The 20,360-nt window shown below is 42.2% G+C and overlaps 1 protein-coding gene across 4 annotated transcripts in view; it reads right to left on the bottom strand.

Moving 5' to 3' along the window:
- Window positions 1-19,793, bottom strand: part of col15a1b (collagen, type XV, alpha 1b) — a 71,497-nt gene extending 51,704 nt beyond the window's left edge. For all 4 annotated transcript variants that reach the window (XM_083781034.1, XM_083781036.1, XM_083781037.1 and 1 more), the window contains exons 1-2: window positions 19,661-19,793; window positions 19,491-19,564 (exon numbers count right to left, since the gene is read on the bottom strand). In XM_083781034.1, the coding sequence (XP_083637160.1) occupies window positions 19,491-19,564; window positions 19,661-19,671 (85 nt within the window). In that variant the 5' untranslated portion in view covers window positions 19,672-19,793. The remainder of the gene's footprint in view (window positions 1-19,490; window positions 19,565-19,660) is intronic.
- Window positions 19,794-20,360: the final 567 nt, after the last annotated feature.

The raw sequence follows: 20,360 nt of genomic DNA, 5'->3' as shown, positions 1-20,360 counted from the left end.
TGACGGATATGAGAAGAAGAGTGAGAATGGAGAGAACAGAGAGAGAGAGAGAGGCCCATGGTGACAAAGGAATGACTGTTCTGCTGTGTTGTGTTTGTCTCTTTACAGTAAATATTTTTGCTGAGGTCCAGGATGGGGTTCTTATGTGATGATGAGCAGCAGCTGCTGCTCTGCTCAGACCTGTGGGGATCGTTAACAGCATGTCACTCACCGTCAATTAAGTCTGAATGTTAATTTAACCCATTTAGACCTGAGGACCTGATTCTACAGTACAAATGTCTTCTAAATCCTGACGGTTTTCTGGAGAACCTATGTTTCTATATGTCAGTGGACCCACAGAATTATATGTAATTGGCCACCGACCCTCATCTGAAAATATGTTGTCCCCAGAAGCAAAGATATGAGTAAAAAACATTCACTGGGAATTAAAGAATATATATTCAATGCCGCCACTGTTTTCATGATATTTCAAAAATAGCAGATCTACAAGCTCGTAGATCTGCTATTATTCAGTTTAAAATGACGGTTAAAAGTGGTTAAAAGCTAAGGCGAGGTCTAAATGTCCTAACTCAGACATATCAACAACGAGTTGTCACGGAAGGAAGTCGCAGACGAACAATGTCAGGAGGAGGTAAAACAAGGTAGGGCCTACGACATACGCTGAGACGTCAGCCTCAGCGACAGTGAGTTGTGAACGACACTTAATAGCTGGACATTTCACCGCTGGAAGAAACCGCAGTCACTCAATGTTAATAGCATTTGTGGTACATAACAGCTAGATTGCTGAATTCCTACAATGACCACAATGCTTTGGCGCTCTGCCCCTCCTTGTGGAGAGGGGAGAGGCTTCGTGGAGGTGCGACTTGTAGTCCAGGAAGGAAGTGAGACCACATTTTCATGACACATTTTGGTCATGAACATGAGCTTCATGACTAAAATATCTAAAAACACCTTATTACAAAAAACTGGTTGGAATAACGTGTTCCTTCCACGCGCTACGTCCAACCAGGGAAACTCCCCCCTTTCAGGTGTAAAGGAGCAACTTGGACACTCAAGCATGAAGGAAGCATGAGTTAAGTCCGTTGCTCTCCCTAGGTTGGCGGAGGGTGTGTAGGATCACATCACAGGATGATTGACACAGGGGTGAAAAATGGGTTACAAAATCGTGGGACAAATAATATAAATTAAAAAATAAGAAGGTCCATGGAATTGTCTGGGCATTCTGGGCTATAGAGACTCAGCACTATCTGTATAATATTCAACCTGTCAGTGTTCATTTGTCTATTTCCCCTGGGAGTGTACAAACGTAACCAAAAGTGGACTCTTCTTCTTTTGGTACAACATTTTGTACACTCTCAGAGTTATATCTACACTCAGGACTTTACAGTGCACTCATTAAGACATAACTTGAAACATTTGGTGGGACGTGCACCATAAAGGGACCAGTGGAGGTGGGGTGGGAGGTCCTCAAATGGAGCAGATGATGGGTTTAGGGGACTAAGTGGAAGATGGGGGGTGGAGAGAGAGAGACCCCGAGGGCAGGGGAGGCCTGAGTGATTAGTCATGGATTAAGCAGGGATGGGCATTGGGGCTTTGCATGTCGGAGGGGAAAGTAACAGGGGCAAGAGGGGGAAACCCTGATGCTCCAATCCACTGCAGGGCCCGCTGCTAATATGCCACACAACACGCATGTATACACACGCTCAGAAACGCATGCATGCGCACACGCATGGTCACACATATGTGCGTCCGTACAGCATCTCAGTCATACTGAGCCTACAGTATAATAGGGCACTCAATCTCCCTCTCGCTTATTAACAGACACACACACACACACACACACACACACACACACACACACACACACACACACACACACACACACACACACACACACACACACACACACACACACACACACACACACACACACACACACACACACACACACACACACACACACACACACACACACACACACACACACACACACACACTAGGTGCTAGACCCCTGGGAAATGGACTGCTGAGGTGGAGCGCCACACCTACCATCAGCTCCCGAGCCGCACCCGAGCCATGCTACTCACATGTTGAGTTGGCGGTGCCCGCGAGATCAAACCCATGAACCTGTGAGCCAAAGGCGAGAGCTCTAACCGACTGCAGCTACCCGGATACAAATCACTCTAACCATGTATAATTATAACCTCTCAATCTCCTACTCACTGAAGAACCATTGGTAGCCCTTAGTGAGTCCTCTGCTGTTAATGCAAAAGTATCCCAAATACTGCGTTCAAACTGGCAGCTACAAAAAGCTACCATTCAATTTCAGTGTAAGCAAGCCATGGCGACATGAAGATACAAAGACATTTGTACACCAGCTGCTACAAAAGCAACAGCAACAAAGCTACACAAAGAGTTCAGTTGGTTTCAACTTCAGCTACAAAGACACAACTATGCTGTGTAGCTTTTATTATATATATGCCAGTGTGAACGCAACATTTGCCTTTTTGAATAGTAATAAAGGTGTAAATTAGGGCCAGTTTGTGTAGTTTGAAATGACAAACGGATTATGGATTCTCAGTCTGTACTTTGTTTTGTAATGTAATATAGCTATTAGCTAACTTGTTTGACATCTTGGATGTAATGTATATTTCAAGGCAATAGCCAAAGTTATACAAGTGAGAGTTTGCTTGTTATGTACCAACTTTAGCAGCATTGTGTAGGCGAAGAAACATAATCCTAGATGCCTTCAAATATATTTATAATAGGCTATATCGGCTCAAATAGGCAGGACCATTAATGAGAATAGATCTACGCGTCACCTACCAAAATATGAGCAGTGGGCATGCCAGGAAATATAAATTAAATGGAAGGGGGTGAGGCAAGGGAACGACAAGAAATGGCTTTTGAAACAACAATTATGGTTCCAACATCAATAACAAAGTGGACTGGTTCCTTCATGTAAGTCAAGATATCTACATGCTAATCCAAATTCTCATGACACCTTTTCAAAAAACATTTTTTCTTTTACATGGGGGAGGGGGACCCCATTGTGGCGCCTGGAGTTGTGGAAGAGACAGGGGGAGAGGTGAAGGGGTTACTGGCCTTCACCCTTCCCTTCTCTCTCACTTCCCACTCTACCAAGTAACCGTCCCTACAATAAACCCTAATTGGTTTACTGTCAGGACCAATCGCACGATGAATGCTATCAATACATACGAACAAACGACAGGCAGGAATTTACAAGACCTGTAAACACCAAGTGGTGGAACAAGTACTCATATGTTTTCCTTAAGTAAATGTATCAATACTGAAATGTAGAACAGTTACAGTAAAAGTCCGGAATTCAAAATGTACTTGAGTGAAAGATACAAAGGGATTGGCATCAAAATGTCCCGTTTCAAGTTTTCAAATGTATATAAACCTTGTGTAGGTCAGCTATTTTAAAATGCCCAAAATGTATATAGGGCTGAAGCATATAATGTAAGTTTTGTAATAATAATCAACATCTACAAAGTAACTAAAGTTTTAAAATAAATGTAGTGGAGTAAAAGTACAATATTTGCCTCTGCAAGTAGTAGTAAAAGTAAAAGTACTGGAAATCGGAAATACTCCAGTAAAGTACGAATACCTCAGAACTCTACTTAAGTAGGCCTACTTGAGTAAATTCACTTAGTTACTTTCCACCACTGGTAAACACACATTTCTGGTAAACACAGAATCACATTCAAGCAGTTTCATGTTTTCATCTTAGTGTTTTTATATATTTATCGCATGTACTCTACAGCCGGTGTGCATAAGCTTGATGTAATAATTTATATTTCAAGGGAATGCAATGCCGGGAAATGACAATTTAAAACATCCCAGACAAGGCTTCGTCAAACCTATCCAGCCAGTTACAATAGATTATTTAAAAGTAATTAAATACGGTGGATAATACTGCCTATTCAAAAAAAAATCTTGCAGGTGTACTTAAAACCAAATACAGCCCAGCTGTATACACAAAATGTGAAAATATCACACGTTAGAAAGGATTTCTATTTAGGTGCATGCATTCTTGGGCAGCATTATTCTGTATGAAACAGCTTCAGTAATGTATTTTATCTGTTTGGAAATGTACAATTTTATTATTTAGCATGCATTAATCTATCTATCTATTTTCCATGCTTCCAATGTCCATGGTCCAAGGTCTAACCTCTAAGGAGTTGAGAGTGTTGTCAGAGAAAAGTTTAGTTCATGTTTTATTATAGAAAAGAAACACACTAACAGGGAAGCTTCCACCAGCACACATACTGGTCCTCTGGCTCCCCCACATGGCCATAGACAGTATATCATTCAAAGGGCTTCCAATTTAAAGGACTACTTTGTTGTTGTTGTTGTTTTTTTCAATCAAAGTTTTAGGTTGTTAGTTGTGAGGAAGTAAAAGAGTAAAAGATTTTTTACAAGATTTCACAGCGATGCCTTCATAATTACTTACTAGTCCTACTAGACCCCAGGAAATTACACCTGGCCACAAAAGATCACAGGATCTATTGAATGTGAAGGGGGAGGTGACAAACTGACTGACTGAAATATTGACACTCATCTTTTACTTCCTGACCTCTAATAACAAACATTGGGGGAAAAAATCACACCTGTGTGAACTGAGTGGTGCAACTCCCCTCTCCCCCTGCTTCTCTCTCTCTCTCACTCTCTCTCTCTGTAATTAGCACTAGGCAACAGTGCAACACTATCTCTCTCTCGCTCTCTCTCTGTTTCTGGCACAACAGCGCCACTTTTGCCCCTACTGTCTGGTACTCATAGTCACATAGTCACACACATAGTCACATAGGTTAACACGGACACTGCTGTTCCTTGGAGTGGTTGCACCACTCAAAAATAACCAAAGTTGTCATTTAAGCTGGACAGCCTCGAGATGTCACTATAATCCCTTTGTATTAATTTTCATTTTACTTATTGAACATGCACAATGCAAAATATTGACATACATCACCACATAGCATGCCGCAAGAGACAGCTGGACATACAAGAAAACATAATCAAGAGTTCATTTTTGTAGACAAAATCTAGCTCAGGAGATGGGAGTACTTTCTTCACTACTGCTACAAACACAGCATGCATGCCAGAGAACTCCTAACCTCAATGACCCTGCACTTGACCAATCACGTTATCCGCTGACGGCGCTGACCTACAGCACACAGCCTTTGACACGCAAGCTCGTAAAAATCTCAACGGCATAAAATACCTCGATAGCCACATAACATTCTCTAACTACTCTAAAGAGTGTCTCAAGTGTGGATTTGTCAAATAAACATCAGTTAAAAATTGAGTGCCAGCCAATGGGGTTTTGTGAATTAGGTTAGTGTGTGTGTGTGCGTGCGTGCGTGCTGTGTGTGTGCGTGCGCAAATGTTTGTGTTGGGGCGGGCGGGACTTTACTGCGACTGTATATTTGGCTATGTCAGAGCACATTTGATTGACGGAGCCAGTCGACCAATCCCGAAGCAAGAAGAAGCAAAGTGGGAGGGTGTATGGCGAGGTAAACAGAGAAGAACTGTTCTCAGGTAATTATATAATATGCATACACATCCTCTCTCTCTCACACACACACACACACACACCCACACACCCACACGTACACACACACTGACAGCCAGCCAAGTAATCAATGAAGCCTGTGTTGCAAGGCTGTTTTTCTCATGCCACCTCCCCTCCCCTCACTCCTCTCTCCTCTCCATCTCCCCTCTGCCTCTGCCCATTTTCGATGTGTTTTCATTTCATATATCTGGGTCATGTTCGAAACAGGAAATGTTGGACTTCATTTATGAGCTCTTGCAAGGAAAAAGGGCGAGCTAAGAAAAGCGGCTAATAGGCAATACGCAGTCAAACTGAAATGGGTTGTAGTTGGTAGCCTGAGCTAATGTGTTAGGTTTCTGGTCTAGAGGGGAGGGTCGCGGACTCGCGGCAGAGATTTGCGCAGGCCCTGATTGGATCTCACCGATCTGTCCGTCACCCCCGGCCCCTCCTCCCCCCCCACCGCAGTGCTACGTCACATCATTTGGAGCGACGCCCGCCCGGTAGGGTTGACTCCCACTTCTAGACCAGAGCGGCCAATGCGTTCCTCCAGGCTTTCATTTTTTGCGCCGATGAAAATGAAAGCCTGGTACCGAGGCTAAGTAGTTGGTAATGGGCAGAGATAGTTTGTTTTGAGCCCATGGTCCCACATTTCATAATTGTAGAGTGCTCTCTTATCACGCATCATGTATTCTGAACACACCACGCACACATCAATACGTGTAGCTAGCTAGCAGCCCCGGCACATAATTATACTGTACACCAGATTAGACAAGAATAGGCATTTTGATAACACTAATTGCCTGGCCCTCTATTGAGACAGACTGTTGGCTCACACTAGTTTCAAAAGCTTCCGCCGAACAGCAGTGGTGGAAAGAAAGTACTCAAAAATGTTTTACTTAAGTAAATGCATGAATACTGCAATGTGGAAATACTCTGTTACAAGTAAAAGTACGAAAGTACTGGCATACACAAATGTACTTATAGTACCAAGAGTAAAAATACTGATTATGCGGAATGTCCCATTTCAAGTTCAATGTATAAAAAATACTCAAGTAAAGTCAAATTAAATACCTCAAAACTGTACTTAAGTGTGCAGTACTTAAGTACATGTACTTAGTTACTTTCCACCACTGCCGAACAGTCTGTAGCTAGCTATGCCGGAAGCGCTGAAAATGAGAAGAAAATAAAGCAGATGTCCCGCCTCGCCCATTGTATCAGTGTAATTAACTGACATTTAGTCGAAGCCTAGCTCTATTGCTGCTTAGCAGAAATGCAAAGACATATCGTTTGTTCCTATAAGTATATAACAAGCAGGCCCCATCTCAGTTCCGTGTGATTGATGCCTCTTGGAACTATGACTGGTGGCCTTCTGTTGGCATTGTTTCTTTATTGTCAATGTACTGTGTGATCTGTTTGTTTGTATATGTTTTCTGTATCCTGATGATTGCTGTGCACAAGACAAATTTCCGAAAGGACAAATAAAGTATCTATCTATCTATATTTAAAGATGTATTTTCGTGACGTGAACGCAAGTGATAAACAGACCTGTCACAACCTTTTTTAGAGCATACAAAGATTGTGGAAGAGTTGTCTGGCACGAAACAAACAACTAACCCTGACCAAAGAAAAGACAAAAAGGGTTAAAATGTTGAAAACATTGTGAATGAGTACGTCTGAACCGAAACTCAAGATCAACAGAAAAGAACATATTGATTGAGATGCATGACAGAGAGGATTTGTAAAGACTTCTGTTTTGGAATGTGAGACAGATCTTAATATTTGAATGAGATTCTAAACGTACTAGCTCCACAATCATAACTTCGTAGTTCTATGGAAGAAGCACCAACATTGCCACCTGGCTCACAGATCAGTCCAATCAATTTATATTCCATTGCACAATGGACAAGCGACTCCATTGTGTGCGGAGTACAAAAAAATGAGTAATCCCATACTAATTTGAGGAGGGTGGCATTGTATCTGTCTATCTACCTGGCTGTCTGTTGACAGTTTGTGTCCATCTACATATATGGTATGTGAATATCTGCCTCCCCATCTGTCCATCTGACTGATCAAATCTCTCAAAGCCCTCAGGGCAGGTTCGAGACACAGAATGACAGGAATGCCATAGCTAATGCCACGCACGCACACACACACGCACACACATGCTTCCCACCTATCCTCGTAGCCCACTAAAGACAAAGGAAGCACCTGGGAGAAAGCAGTAAGTCCGTTTATGTTGCACTTAAGTTTAATCTGTTGATCTACATAGAGCTAAAGTAGGCTACAAATTACACAGTGCAGGAAACACAATGTCTGAATTCTGCTTGTTTTTCCCCCTTCTACTTCTTCTACTTCTTTTTTTTTAACCACTATGACCCTATCTTGTACCTCATGAAGACCCGGAGGGGTCGAAACGTTGATTCCTGATTCCTATAATAAAATTGATGGGAGCTTAAAGAACGGTGTGTGGACTTCCTACCTTCTTCCTATCTTGTACCTCACCTTACACCTAAACTTTGTAAGCATTTTCTTTTACAATAGTTCAAATAGCCAATCAACAAGCTCACACCAATGTAGATTGGCTGTTTTCACTATGTTTTTAAAAATAGTAAAAAATGGCTAAATGTTTTGGCATAAGGGGATAGGGCCCCTATTATGTGGGTGAACATTTGGTAAAAATAGTCGATCTACATCTCACAACAGGTAGCGTTGTGCTGTGTTGTGAGCTTGTACCCAGAGCTATGGAATAATCTTTCCCCCCATATTACAGCTGCTCATATCCATTGAGATTTTAGGTCCCTACTTAAAACTCACCTTTTGTATCTGGCTTTTAATGTTATCTGATTTTAATGATTAGGTATTATTGTTGTCTATATGTCTCCTGTTTGTTATACACATAGGAGGCCTTTGCTATGTTTCACCAGTTTCAATTGAAACGGGCCTCCACCCTCAGGGCGGCCTCCGAGCTCCAACTGAACGTCAGGCGTCAGACAGTCAACCCCTGCCACTCTCGGTCCTCTCTATCTCGCTCACTCTCTGCCTTGCTCTCTCCCGCAATGTTAAGTTACACCTATTTTATCTTAATAACCTTGGTAAAATGTGCAGCATTGGGAGGTAAAGGGGAGAAGGGAAGGGACGACAGGATGAGGGGACGACAGGATGAGGAGGTGTTGTTGTTGCTGCTAATTGTCGAGAGTAATGGCTGCGTGTGATATTGAACAGTCAAACTATTTGTATCAATACGGCTGTATCAACAAAATAATTATGTCATACGTAGGTATATGGGGGCCTCATATTTGGTGTTGAAATGGGCCTCCAGATTCCTAGGGCTGCCCCTGATAATACATGCTATGTTCCTTACATACATGTTCCTTACATACATCCATATATGTTCCTTACATACATGCTATGTTCCTTACATACATGTTCCTTACATACATCCATATATGTTCCTTACATACATGTTCCTTACATACATCCATATATGTTCCTTACATACATGTTCCTTACATACATCCATATATGTTCCTTACATACATGTTCCTTACATACATCCATATATGTTCCTTACATACATGTTCCTTACATACATCCATATATGTTCCTTACATACATGTTCCTTACATACATCCATATATGTTCCTTACATACATGTTCCTTACATACATCCATATATGTTCCTTACATACATGTTCCTTACATACATCCATATATGTTCCTTACATACATGTTCCTTACATACATCCATATATGTTCCTTACATACATGTTCCTTACATACATGCTATGTTCCTTACATACATGTTCCTTACATACATGTTATGTTCCTTACATACATGCTATGTTCCTTACATACATGTTCCTTACATACATGTTATGTTCCTTACATACATGTTCCTTACATACATGTTATGTTCCTTACATACATGTTCCTTACATACATGTTCCTTACATACATGTTATGTTCCTTACATACATGTTCCTTACATACATGTTATGTTCCTTACATACATGTTCCTTACATACATGTTATGTTCCTTACATACATCCATATATGTTCCTTACATACATGTTCCTTACATACATCCATATATGTTCCTTACATACATGTTCCTTACATACATGTTATGTTCCTTACATACATGTTCCTTACATACATGTTATGTTCCTTACATACATGTTCCTTACATACATGTTATGTTCCTTACATACATGTTCCTTACATACATGTTATGTTCCTTACATACATGTTCCTTACATACATGTTATGTTCCTTACATACATCCATATATGTTCCTTACATACATGTTCCTTACATACATCCATATATGTTCCTTACATACATGCTATGTTCCTTACATACATCCATATATGTTCCTTACATACATCCATATATGTTCCTTACATACATGCTATGTTCCTTGTTTGTCTTTGAAGTCAATTTTGCTTGTGTGAAATGTGCTATACAAATAAAGGTTGATTTGAATTGATTCGTACATCGGCTATTTTTGGTGTAGCTTAGAGGGAAAAGGGAGGGGGGCCTCCCTTACTGAAACTGGTCGACAAAGTACATGGTTTAAAGTGGTTAATTATTATTGGCAGAGTACTCTTATTATTATGGAGCTAAGTCCATTACACCAGTGGTTCTCAAAGTGGGGGTCCTTGAGGGAGTTCCAGGGGGTCCCCAGCTAAATGAACCAAATGGACTCTTATGGGTCTGTAACTCTGAGAGTGTACAAATGGAACCAAATGGACATTTGTACACTTTCAGAGTTAAATTAACATTGATTTTACAATATAAATTGGGGTCCAGAGATAGAAATGCCATTAAATGGGGGTCTGCCGTAGCCTATTGCATGTTAAACTGAGGGTCATTGAAATTAAACTGGTAGAGAATCACTGCAGGAGCCGTAAAAATCTTCTCTTATGGGGGTCCCTGGCATATCCTTTCGAATTGGGGTCCGCAGGCTAATTAGTGTCAATTTGAGGGTCCTTGACATGAAAAAGGTTTGAGAACCACTGCATTACAATTACACAATGTTGAAAAAGCCAAAGTGAACATGGGAAAGGAGGAGGAGGAGGATAGAGACAAAGAAAGAAAAGAAAAATAAGTAGACACAAAGGTTATCATTAGGAGCATTTAACCCCAGGCTAGGATTAACACCAACTTGACCCTCACCCACACACGCATGCACACCCACAGACACCCACACACACGCATGCACACCCACAGACACCCACACGTGCGCGTGTGTGTCGTGGGAATAATCTAGATTGCAATGTGTCGAATGACAGCCGATGTAGTGCACTGGTCTGCCTGATACCATCAAATAACTGTTACACAATGAAGTAAACAACATAGGCTTACTGATGTTACTACTAGATAATATACTGGAGAGGAGAGAGAGGAGAAAAGAGGAGAGATGACAGGGGAAAGGGACAAGAGGAGAGGAGAGAGAGGAGAAAAGAGGAGAGATGACAGGGGAAAGGGACAAGAGGAGAGGAGAGAGAGAGGAGAAAAGAGGAGAGGTGACAGGGGAAAGGGACAAGAGGAGAGGAGAGAGAGAGGAGAAGAGGAGAGGTGACAGGGGAAAGGGACAAGAGGAGAGGAGAGAGAGAGGAGAAAAGAGGAGAGATGACAGGGGAAAGGGACAAGAGGAGAGGAGAGAGAGAGGAGAAAAGAGGAGAGGTGACAGGGGAAAGGGACAAGAGGAGAGGAGAGAGAGAGGAGAAAAGAGGAGAGATGACAGGGGAAAGGGACAAGAGGAGAGGAGAGAGAGAGGAGAAAAGAGGAGAGGTGACAGGGGAAAGGGACAAGAGGAGAGGAGAGAGAGAGGAGAAAAGAGGAGAGATGACAGGGGAAAGGGACAAGAGGAGAGGAGAGAGAGAGGAGAAAAGAGGAGAGGTGACAGGGGAAAGGGACAAGAGGAGAGGAGAGAGAGAGGAGAAAAGAGGAGAGATGACAGGGGAAAGGGACAAGAGGAGAGGAGAGAGAGAGGAGAAAAGAGGAGAGATGACAGGGGAAAGGGACAAGAGGAGAGGAGAGAGAGGAGAAAAGAGGAGAGATGACAGGGGAAAGGGACAAGAGGAGAGGAGAGAAAGCAGAGGAGGAGTGAAGAGAGGGGGAGAGGAGAGTGGAAAAATACACACGCACAACAACAAACAAACAACACGGCACACACGTGTCAAAAATAATATATATATATATATATATATATATATATATATTTTTTTTTTTTTTTTTTTTTTTTTTTTAATGAAAATGTCATGTCCCAATGTAACATTCTCTGAGCTTGTAGATCAATTGTTGTTGGTTTTTTGACATACTGTGACGTCAACGCTCGACTAAGCATACAACAGGGCTTAAGTGGTTTGGAACTATGCAGAGCCTGGGTTAACAACCTCCGCTCATGGACCGCAAGACACTCTCAGACGCAACTGTTCATTTCAAGGAATGAGCTAAGACCAGTGTTGCTTTTGGCAGCAAATTTCTATTTTAGTTTAGTCATAGTTCCTTGGAATGAAACTTCATTTAGTTTTAGTCAGTCGACTAAATCAACTGTAGATTTAGTCAACTTAAATGTATTTTGGCAGGTCTTAATGCTGTCTTAATGGCTGATTTTACACTTGCTGAGAATAGCCGAAGAATCGAAGAATCTAAGCTCACACCGTGTCAGCTTGTAGATTTTCGGTTTTCGTAAGTGAAAAAGGGTAGTCGACGAACATGTTTTGTCATAGTATTAGTCGACAAAATCAACACTGGCTAACACATGTTGTACACATCACGCACCCACGCAAAATATAGCACTGCAAACAGTGCATGCGTGCATGCATAGATAGATACTGTATGTGGTTGTTGGAAAACATACACTGTACTGTACAGGCCTACACATTCACATGTGTGCTGCACTGTGTATCATAGGCAACGCATTAACGCATTAATAATACTCAGAGTTGCATATTTGGCCAAATCGCCAAACAAATACACATGCACGCGCGCATGCACGGATTGCACGCTCACACACACACACACACACACACACACACACACACACACACACACACACACACACACACACACACACACACACACACACACACACACACACACACACACACACACACACACACACACACACACACACACACACACAGCCAGCTGTGCCAGTGTTAAGGCCTACACAGTTGTGAAGATAGAGCGTGGTATGCGTGGTATTGTTTGAGGTATGATGTCACGTCATCGGCTGAGGGACAGTTTCCATTCCATCAAGTGTTCCTGGCCTTCACCCTACCCTGCTAAACTTCTCACCCCCACCACCATGCAGCCCCCCCCCCCCCCCCCCCCCCCAGAGAAAAAACACGGAGGAGAGAGGGAGACAGAGAGGAGGAGGTGAGGAGGAGGGGAGAGGAGAGGAGAGGAGAGGAGAGGAGAGGAGAGGAGAGGATAGGAGAGGAGAGGAGAGGAGAGGAGAGGAGAGGAGAGGAGAGGAGAGGAGAGGAGAGGAGAGGAGAGGAGAGGAGAGGAGAGGAGAGGAGAGGAGAAGAGAAGAGAAGAGAAAGATTTTTGAGGGGCTCTAGCCCCTCCAGTGCATGGCTTTTGAAGATTACATCATATGGCAGCCAAGTCTTTGCTTAGAGCACTTATGACGTGTAAATTGTTTGCCAGCCAAGTCTATCGACTTTAATGTTTGTTTAGGGCATTTAAGGACCCTGCACACACTGCGCATTTTTCAGATTTGAGCAGCGTTTATCCATCGCTTTTCCGAAAAACGTGTCCAGTGTGCAACCACCTTAAGTGAGTGACACGGTGCTCTGATCGATCGGTGATCGGCTGATATTCACTCCAAATGATTCAATTGGTGATCTGTAATTTACCTGGGAAACAAACTCCATTTAAGTGATATAAAAGTCAATCAGACAGAAATCTCTCTCTCTCTCTCTCTCTCTCTCTCTCTCTCTCTCTCTCTCTCTCCCCGTGGGGCTATTTGCTCAGCTGTATACCCGTCATTGTCAACAAACAACTTCTCGCAGGCAGCCAATCTACATCTCCTCCTCCTCCAATTTGAATGGCAATGAATCACAATGGGAGCACATTAACGATGAACGAACCCAGTCCCTATTCCCGGGCAAACATTCAGTGAAAACAGCGGCCGGTGGGGGGGGGGGGGTGTCAACTAAACTACATTTAGTTGACACTGGGCCCATACTGTAGGTTATCATTAAACTGTAGGCTACTGACTGACTGACTGACTGACCGACCGAGACCGACCGACCGACCGACTGAACGGAAGTCAATATGAAAACTGCTACTTTGAGGACGAAACCACAAAAGGCACTATGACTTGTTTACATCAGGGTCCTTCATTTTCAATTCATCAGAACAAATACACTTCTATAAAGAAAGTAAAAAAGGGGAAAACATGTACAGTAAGGGGGGGGAAAAGGGGTGGGGGTGCTGACTTTTTTGTAGGCAGTCATGTCTTCATGGTGACAATGATAAATATGAAGCTAGGACTCACACACTTACAGTAATTGAATGATCCAAACAGAACATTCTGTACAAGAGTCACTTATGAATGTAACTGACTGAACAAGCTATACATTCTCTCAAAACACAGTTTGACTCAACACTGGACCTATGCAAGGCAAGATACATACATACAGTACATGCATAGCGTGTTAGCTGCAGACTGACAAGCCTGTCTATTGATTACCGTGGAGAAACTCTTAATTCATGAATCAAATTTAGAAGAACCAACTCCCAGCCCATCATTCCACATATAGAAAGTGTACAGCCATTCCTCAAGAAGGGAATCTGAGGAATTCAAAATTTGATTGACACAAGATAAGAGTTCAGAGCACTGGCCTTCACGTGATGTCAGACAACAGAAAGAGGAGTGAGAGAGAGAGAGAGAGAGAGAGAGAGAGAGATCAATGCTGATGGACAGATACACTAGAGTCTAGTGTATCTGTCCATTTGTACATTGTACATTTTTGACTGTATCTAGTAGTCTAGTGACTAGACTACTAGATACAGTCAAAAATGTACAATTTAGGCATTTAGGCAGATGCTCTTAATCCAGAGCGATTTACAGTAAGCAAGGACAACAACACATGGTATCAAATACGTAGAAATAGTCATCAAGAATCATAAGCAAGCTAAGAACCTAACATCCATCTAACAGTGGAATATCTATATAATGAAACTATGCGTATATCTACTACTATATAGTGCTATGTCTAAAAAAAATGTTATCTAAATGATAAAGGTTGAGCCTTTGCATAAACCTGTAAGGTCGTCGAGGCTAGAGCAAGTGCTATAGGTGATTTGGACTGTGACTATAATTCTGACTATAACTCAATTCCAGTCTGCTGTTTTATTCGCACGCACGCACGCACGCACGCACACACGCACACACACACACACACACACACACACACACACACACACACACACACACACACACACACACACACACACACACACACACACACACACACCTATAAAAGTGTCACCATTACTAGAAAACCTGTATACTGCACCATAACATCCTGATAGTACTGATAGTACACACAGGACATTTAGCCATGTAAACACCTCAGTACTTTTACTGCTGATTTAAGGGATCCATGCAACGTTACGCTGGACATTGTTGTAAAGCAACTAAGTACATTTAATTAAGTACTGTACTTAATTTTCAGGTATTTGTACTTTACTCGAGTGTTTCCACTTTCTAATACTTTTACCTCTATTCCACTACATCTAGGATCCAAATATTGTACTTTTACTCCACTACGTTTATTTGAAAACTTTAGTTACTAGTTACACATTCTAGATTTTGATTAATATTAAAAAACAAACAGTAACCACTTCAGCCCTAAATACATTTCGGCCATTTGAAAATAGCAGATCTACAAGCTCACAATGCGTCGCAGTGTGAAGCATTGTGAGCTTTTAGATCTGCTATTTTCAAAAGATATTTTTTATACAACTTGAAATGGGACATTCTGCACAGTGAGTGTACTTTCTACTTTTGGACCGGTACTTCAAGTACATTTTGATGCCAATACTTTTGTACTTTTACTCAAGTACATTTTGAATTCTGGACTTCAACATCGCAGTATTGATACTTTTACTTAAGTAAAAACTACTTTTTCCACCACTGACGCTGGATAATATTCATATCTGTGCACCGTCCGCTGTTCATATTTAGATGAACACTGGACGAGACGACTATCTTAGATACATAATATTGGAATTATCTGGAATACACGACAAGTTTACCGATGCTTTACCGGTTGCCTTTTGAGACAAGACTTTCTTTGTACACAATCCTGCCCCAAAAGAATAGACAGGGCCGCGACATAGATGCACAACGATAACCATTCATAACCGACGTTTTCAACACATTAGTAACCATGGGAACGAGGAGCACAACAAGCAACACGTCCCCTGCATTTTTTCCAGTTTTCACACTATTGAATCATCAAATCAAAAGTCTATTTATTATAAAAAGTAAAAACCTTCTGAGCGTTACGTTAGTTCCTGCTCTGCGGTGTTTCTCAATGTACAATAAAACTTCCCACAGTAGTATGCTACAACAACACGGGTTCTATGACCATTACATCATGGAAAAACGCAATATCATTTTCAATGCAACTGAAAATGGTAAAAAGACCTTTGGGTTAACCGTTAAAGCCTCTTTCGAGGGTTTCCAGTGACTTACATTTTTCCATAGAAATATCAAAAACCTAACTGTTGTACACATACGCCATAATTCACGGACACCTTTTACAATTAGTCCATTGTGCCTGACTGGAATCAAAGTCACTGTACTAGGTTAATGGGGCATGCGCACGCACGCACACACACACACACACACACACACCGGGACTTGTTCCAGAGAGGGTGCCCGAGTGCCCGGTCGGTCTTGTAATGTACTCAAGACCTTCACACAGTGGCTGTTTCCTCACCGTAATACCCCGGGCCGTTGTGACGGGTCTGAACTCATAAAAAACACCATCTCGACGGTGTGGGAGCTTTCATTCAGCAGCATCAAATACGGCAAGCAATTCAAAGATCTCGTTGGAAGTTCAGTGTTCGCGACAAGACCACAAATAAAAAGGGCTTTCATTTTTATAGGATGTAATAGTATGCGAAACTGACAGGACATGTCGGAATCAATGACAGTTTGTTCTCGGGTATGGGGTCAATGGGGTCGGTCTCGACAACAGTTAAACAACGTGAACAGGCTGCCTGGGAAGTGGGTACTGTACACTACGCTCCCACTGAGCTCACCTCCTAGCTCTTTATATTGGCTAAACATGGAATCCATTCAGAGCCACTCAACCAGGGGGAAATCTAAGGTGATGGCTTCTGCAGGCAAGATATCATATCAATCAGGCTTTTTTGGGGGGGTGCAGGGCGGAATTTTTTTGTGACATGTGAAAACTGACGAGGAACTCCACTTCAGAGGACACAAAAACACGCATGCACACGACACTTACACATGCACGCCCGCAGGGACCTTAGTTGGAATCCAAGATGGGACACCGGAACAAGTGCTTTCGACATTCACATCAAAGCTTTTTATGCCCTCCTGCCTACACTGTCGCCTTGCACGCGTGCACGCACGGCACACACACACGCGCACACACACGTGGACACACGCACGCATACACACCCACACACACGTGGACACATGTCACAGGAGGATGCCCCTCTGAGCATTTCCATATGAACCAAACACTTGTTGTCTGACTCTCCACATTTCACACCCTGGTGCAGCGTTTGACCTGCCCGCCCCTATGAGTCTGTGGGCATGCCGCTCGCTCACACACACACACACACACACACACACACACACACACACACACACACACACACACACACACACACACACACACACACTTCAGGAAGCCAAGTGTATGGCCAAACAAACAAACAGTCTCCATTTGTATAGGACAGAGCTCTGTGGGAGGTAAGTAAGTAAATAACAACCACAACAACAGAGGTGTGAGAACTGGGGGAGGAGAGAGGATGAGGCATTCTATTATTATTGCTAAATGGGTCTGAGGAGTCTCAAGTGAGTTCATTGTTATCCGTTTTGCAGGCAACATATTGAAGTATTGAAGTAGGACAAAGATGGCAGTTCTTCTGACCAGGCCGTTTAGGGTCATCGACGACCCTTGACGTATAACATCTGTTCTGCAGGGTCATCTGACTGCAGGTCATCATCCGGTTGTAAAATGCATGGTCCAACAAGGTTTCCTAAATCACCGTTCTAAAACATCAATGTCGCCTAAGTTTACTATGAAAACCTGCATCTCGCGCCATCTGTCACACCTTGTGACACGCTCCATATATGGCTCCCCCCCATTTACACGATGATCAATTATGTCAATCAATCAATCAGTTGACCTTTCCCGTCAAGTGAAGTGTTTTTTAATATTTTCCATTTCACATGCATGATCCTATAAATCACGTGCCTTTTCTGTCCATCCAAGACAAATTGAAAAAGCACTAAATCGAATCACACCCATGTAGCAGTCTAGCAGACAGAGCCTGTCTAATGTAGGTGACCCAGTCACATGCCAGACGGCCAGGTCCTTATCTTTACCCACAAAGTGAATGATATGAATTACGATACTATAGAATGAACCATGGCCTGATGTGCGTATACATCTTGGTCATATGAACTACGTGTCTAGAAGTTCCCATTCATGAAAACAGTGGTGTAAAGTAACTAAGCAGGCTAACATGTACTCAAGGCTACTGTACTTTGAGGTACTTTGTATTTTACTGGAGTATTTCCAATTTATTTCCAATATTGGCCTATTACTCCACTATAATAATTTGAAAATTTCAGTTACTAATTACTTTGATGTTCCTTATTATTACAAAACATACATTTCGGAGAGAGTAGTTTGTAACAGAGAATTTCTATACTTTTACTTGAGTAGCCTAACAAATTTGTGTACTTTTTTCCACCACTGCATGAAAAAAGAAAGATGAATGGGACAAAATCATGGATAGGATCTGAAAGGTATGGAAATGCCACTGGTTGCCAGACGTTGGGACAAATGATTCACCAAATGACATTGGCCCCAAATGAAGACCCACTATAGGCCCTGTAAAAGCCTTCATGTTTTTGCGGCCATAATATAATTATTGTGATGGTTCATATGCTTTATAAAACCTGACATATCCATCATCAGTGTGTTTCCGCTTATTGTACAGTTTGCCAAAGTGCAGTCTGGGGATCATGGGGAGTCTTTCAAAAGACACAGCGGGGTGTCCCCATCTAAATTAAGTAGGCTGGAATTTCTCTTTCATGTGAAGACACAGTGTCACACAGACGCATTATCTAAAGGATCAGTAGATAATTATAGCTTTCAAATGAGTCCCCCCCAGTCTACACACAACTTACAACTATAACAAAGACAGGTAGTAGCCTATTGAAATATTTCCCAAATACACAGGACACATACAGGACCACAATGTTAACAGGCCTATAGGCTTTCTTGGGTTATCCTTTTCAAGCATCCTTTTGTATGAATCTGTACCCCTGTGCTTTTTTCTTTTCTTTTTCCCCCCTTTTTTGCAATCAATCACAGACGGGTAGCATATTGAATTTTTTTTATCAAATACACAGGACAAATACAGGACCCTAAGGTTATCATTTTTAAGCATCCTTTTGTATGAATCTGTACCTCTGTGCTTTTTTTTGCTAATAAAGTATGAATTCAATCAAAGAGAGGTAGCCTGAAATATTTCCCAAAATTGTTGCCCCCCCCCCCCCCCCCAAGTCCCCAACTTCTTATAAACTGCATGACACAATCTGTTTAACGTTAATGCTATGTCATTCCAATCCAAGGCATAAATGTTCTAATCTAAAACAGATAAAAAATCGTACCTTCAATGAGCAGATCTGCAGCGGCCAAACAGCACAACAGGACGAGATGCAAGACCACCGACCACCTGGAGCGCCTGTGTAGGTAGTATTGAGAATGATGTTAAAATAATGAGTTTGAATGAGTTTGTTTTCAGTCAAAGCAGAGTGGGGAAGAAATTAAACTCTCCTACCGTGTAATCATTCTGCGTGCAAATAAAGAAATAGCCTACAAATCCAAAGTTTTTTTAAATTATCCCCCCGCGCGTTGAAATCCTTGAACTGAAACTTTCCTCTTCTTTCACGTCGTGGTGGTGACTCTGCTGCTGAACTAGCTCTCCTCCTCCTGAGCTAGCTCTCTCTCTCTCTCTCTCTCTCTCTCTCTGTGAGTACACAGTACAAAGGCGGCCTCAGTTAGCCTAGTCGCTGACTCTCACTCTCACAGACTCACGAGCCCACGGACTCGGAAATTTGACTCCCTAAAAATCCCCTCAGTCAGTGGACCGACGCCTCCTTCACCTCACAGCCCTTTAACCTTACCTTACCTACACTGTCCATCCTCTAGCAAGCCTCCTAATGCCTGTGAGATAACCTGGGCGAAAGCTATATTGGGTTATCGACTGGGCAGCAATTAAGGCAGATAGGTCACAGGTGGTTATTGGCTACCTATGACATTGTCTAGCACTGTTTCCCAAACTGGGAAGACAAATGGTCTCGAACCATTTGTGGGTCGTGGACACATTTTTATGCGTCCCCTTATTTCGTTTTTAATTATTATAATATCAAAACATTTTCAAAATATACATTCCCAAAAAAGGAAAAGTTTTCATGAATGCAATGTTTTCTTTCAGTGGCCTATTTTCATGAAGAAATCAATGAAAAATCAAATAAATT

Source organism: Protomyctophum parallelum, assembly GCF_964188405.1.
Source record: "Protomyctophum parallelum genome assembly, chromosome: 14".
NCBI classification, from domain to species: domain Eukaryota; kingdom Metazoa; phylum Chordata; class Actinopteri; order Myctophiformes; family Myctophidae; genus Protomyctophum; species Protomyctophum parallelum.
This window is presented reverse-complemented; position numbering and strand designations above follow the sequence as displayed.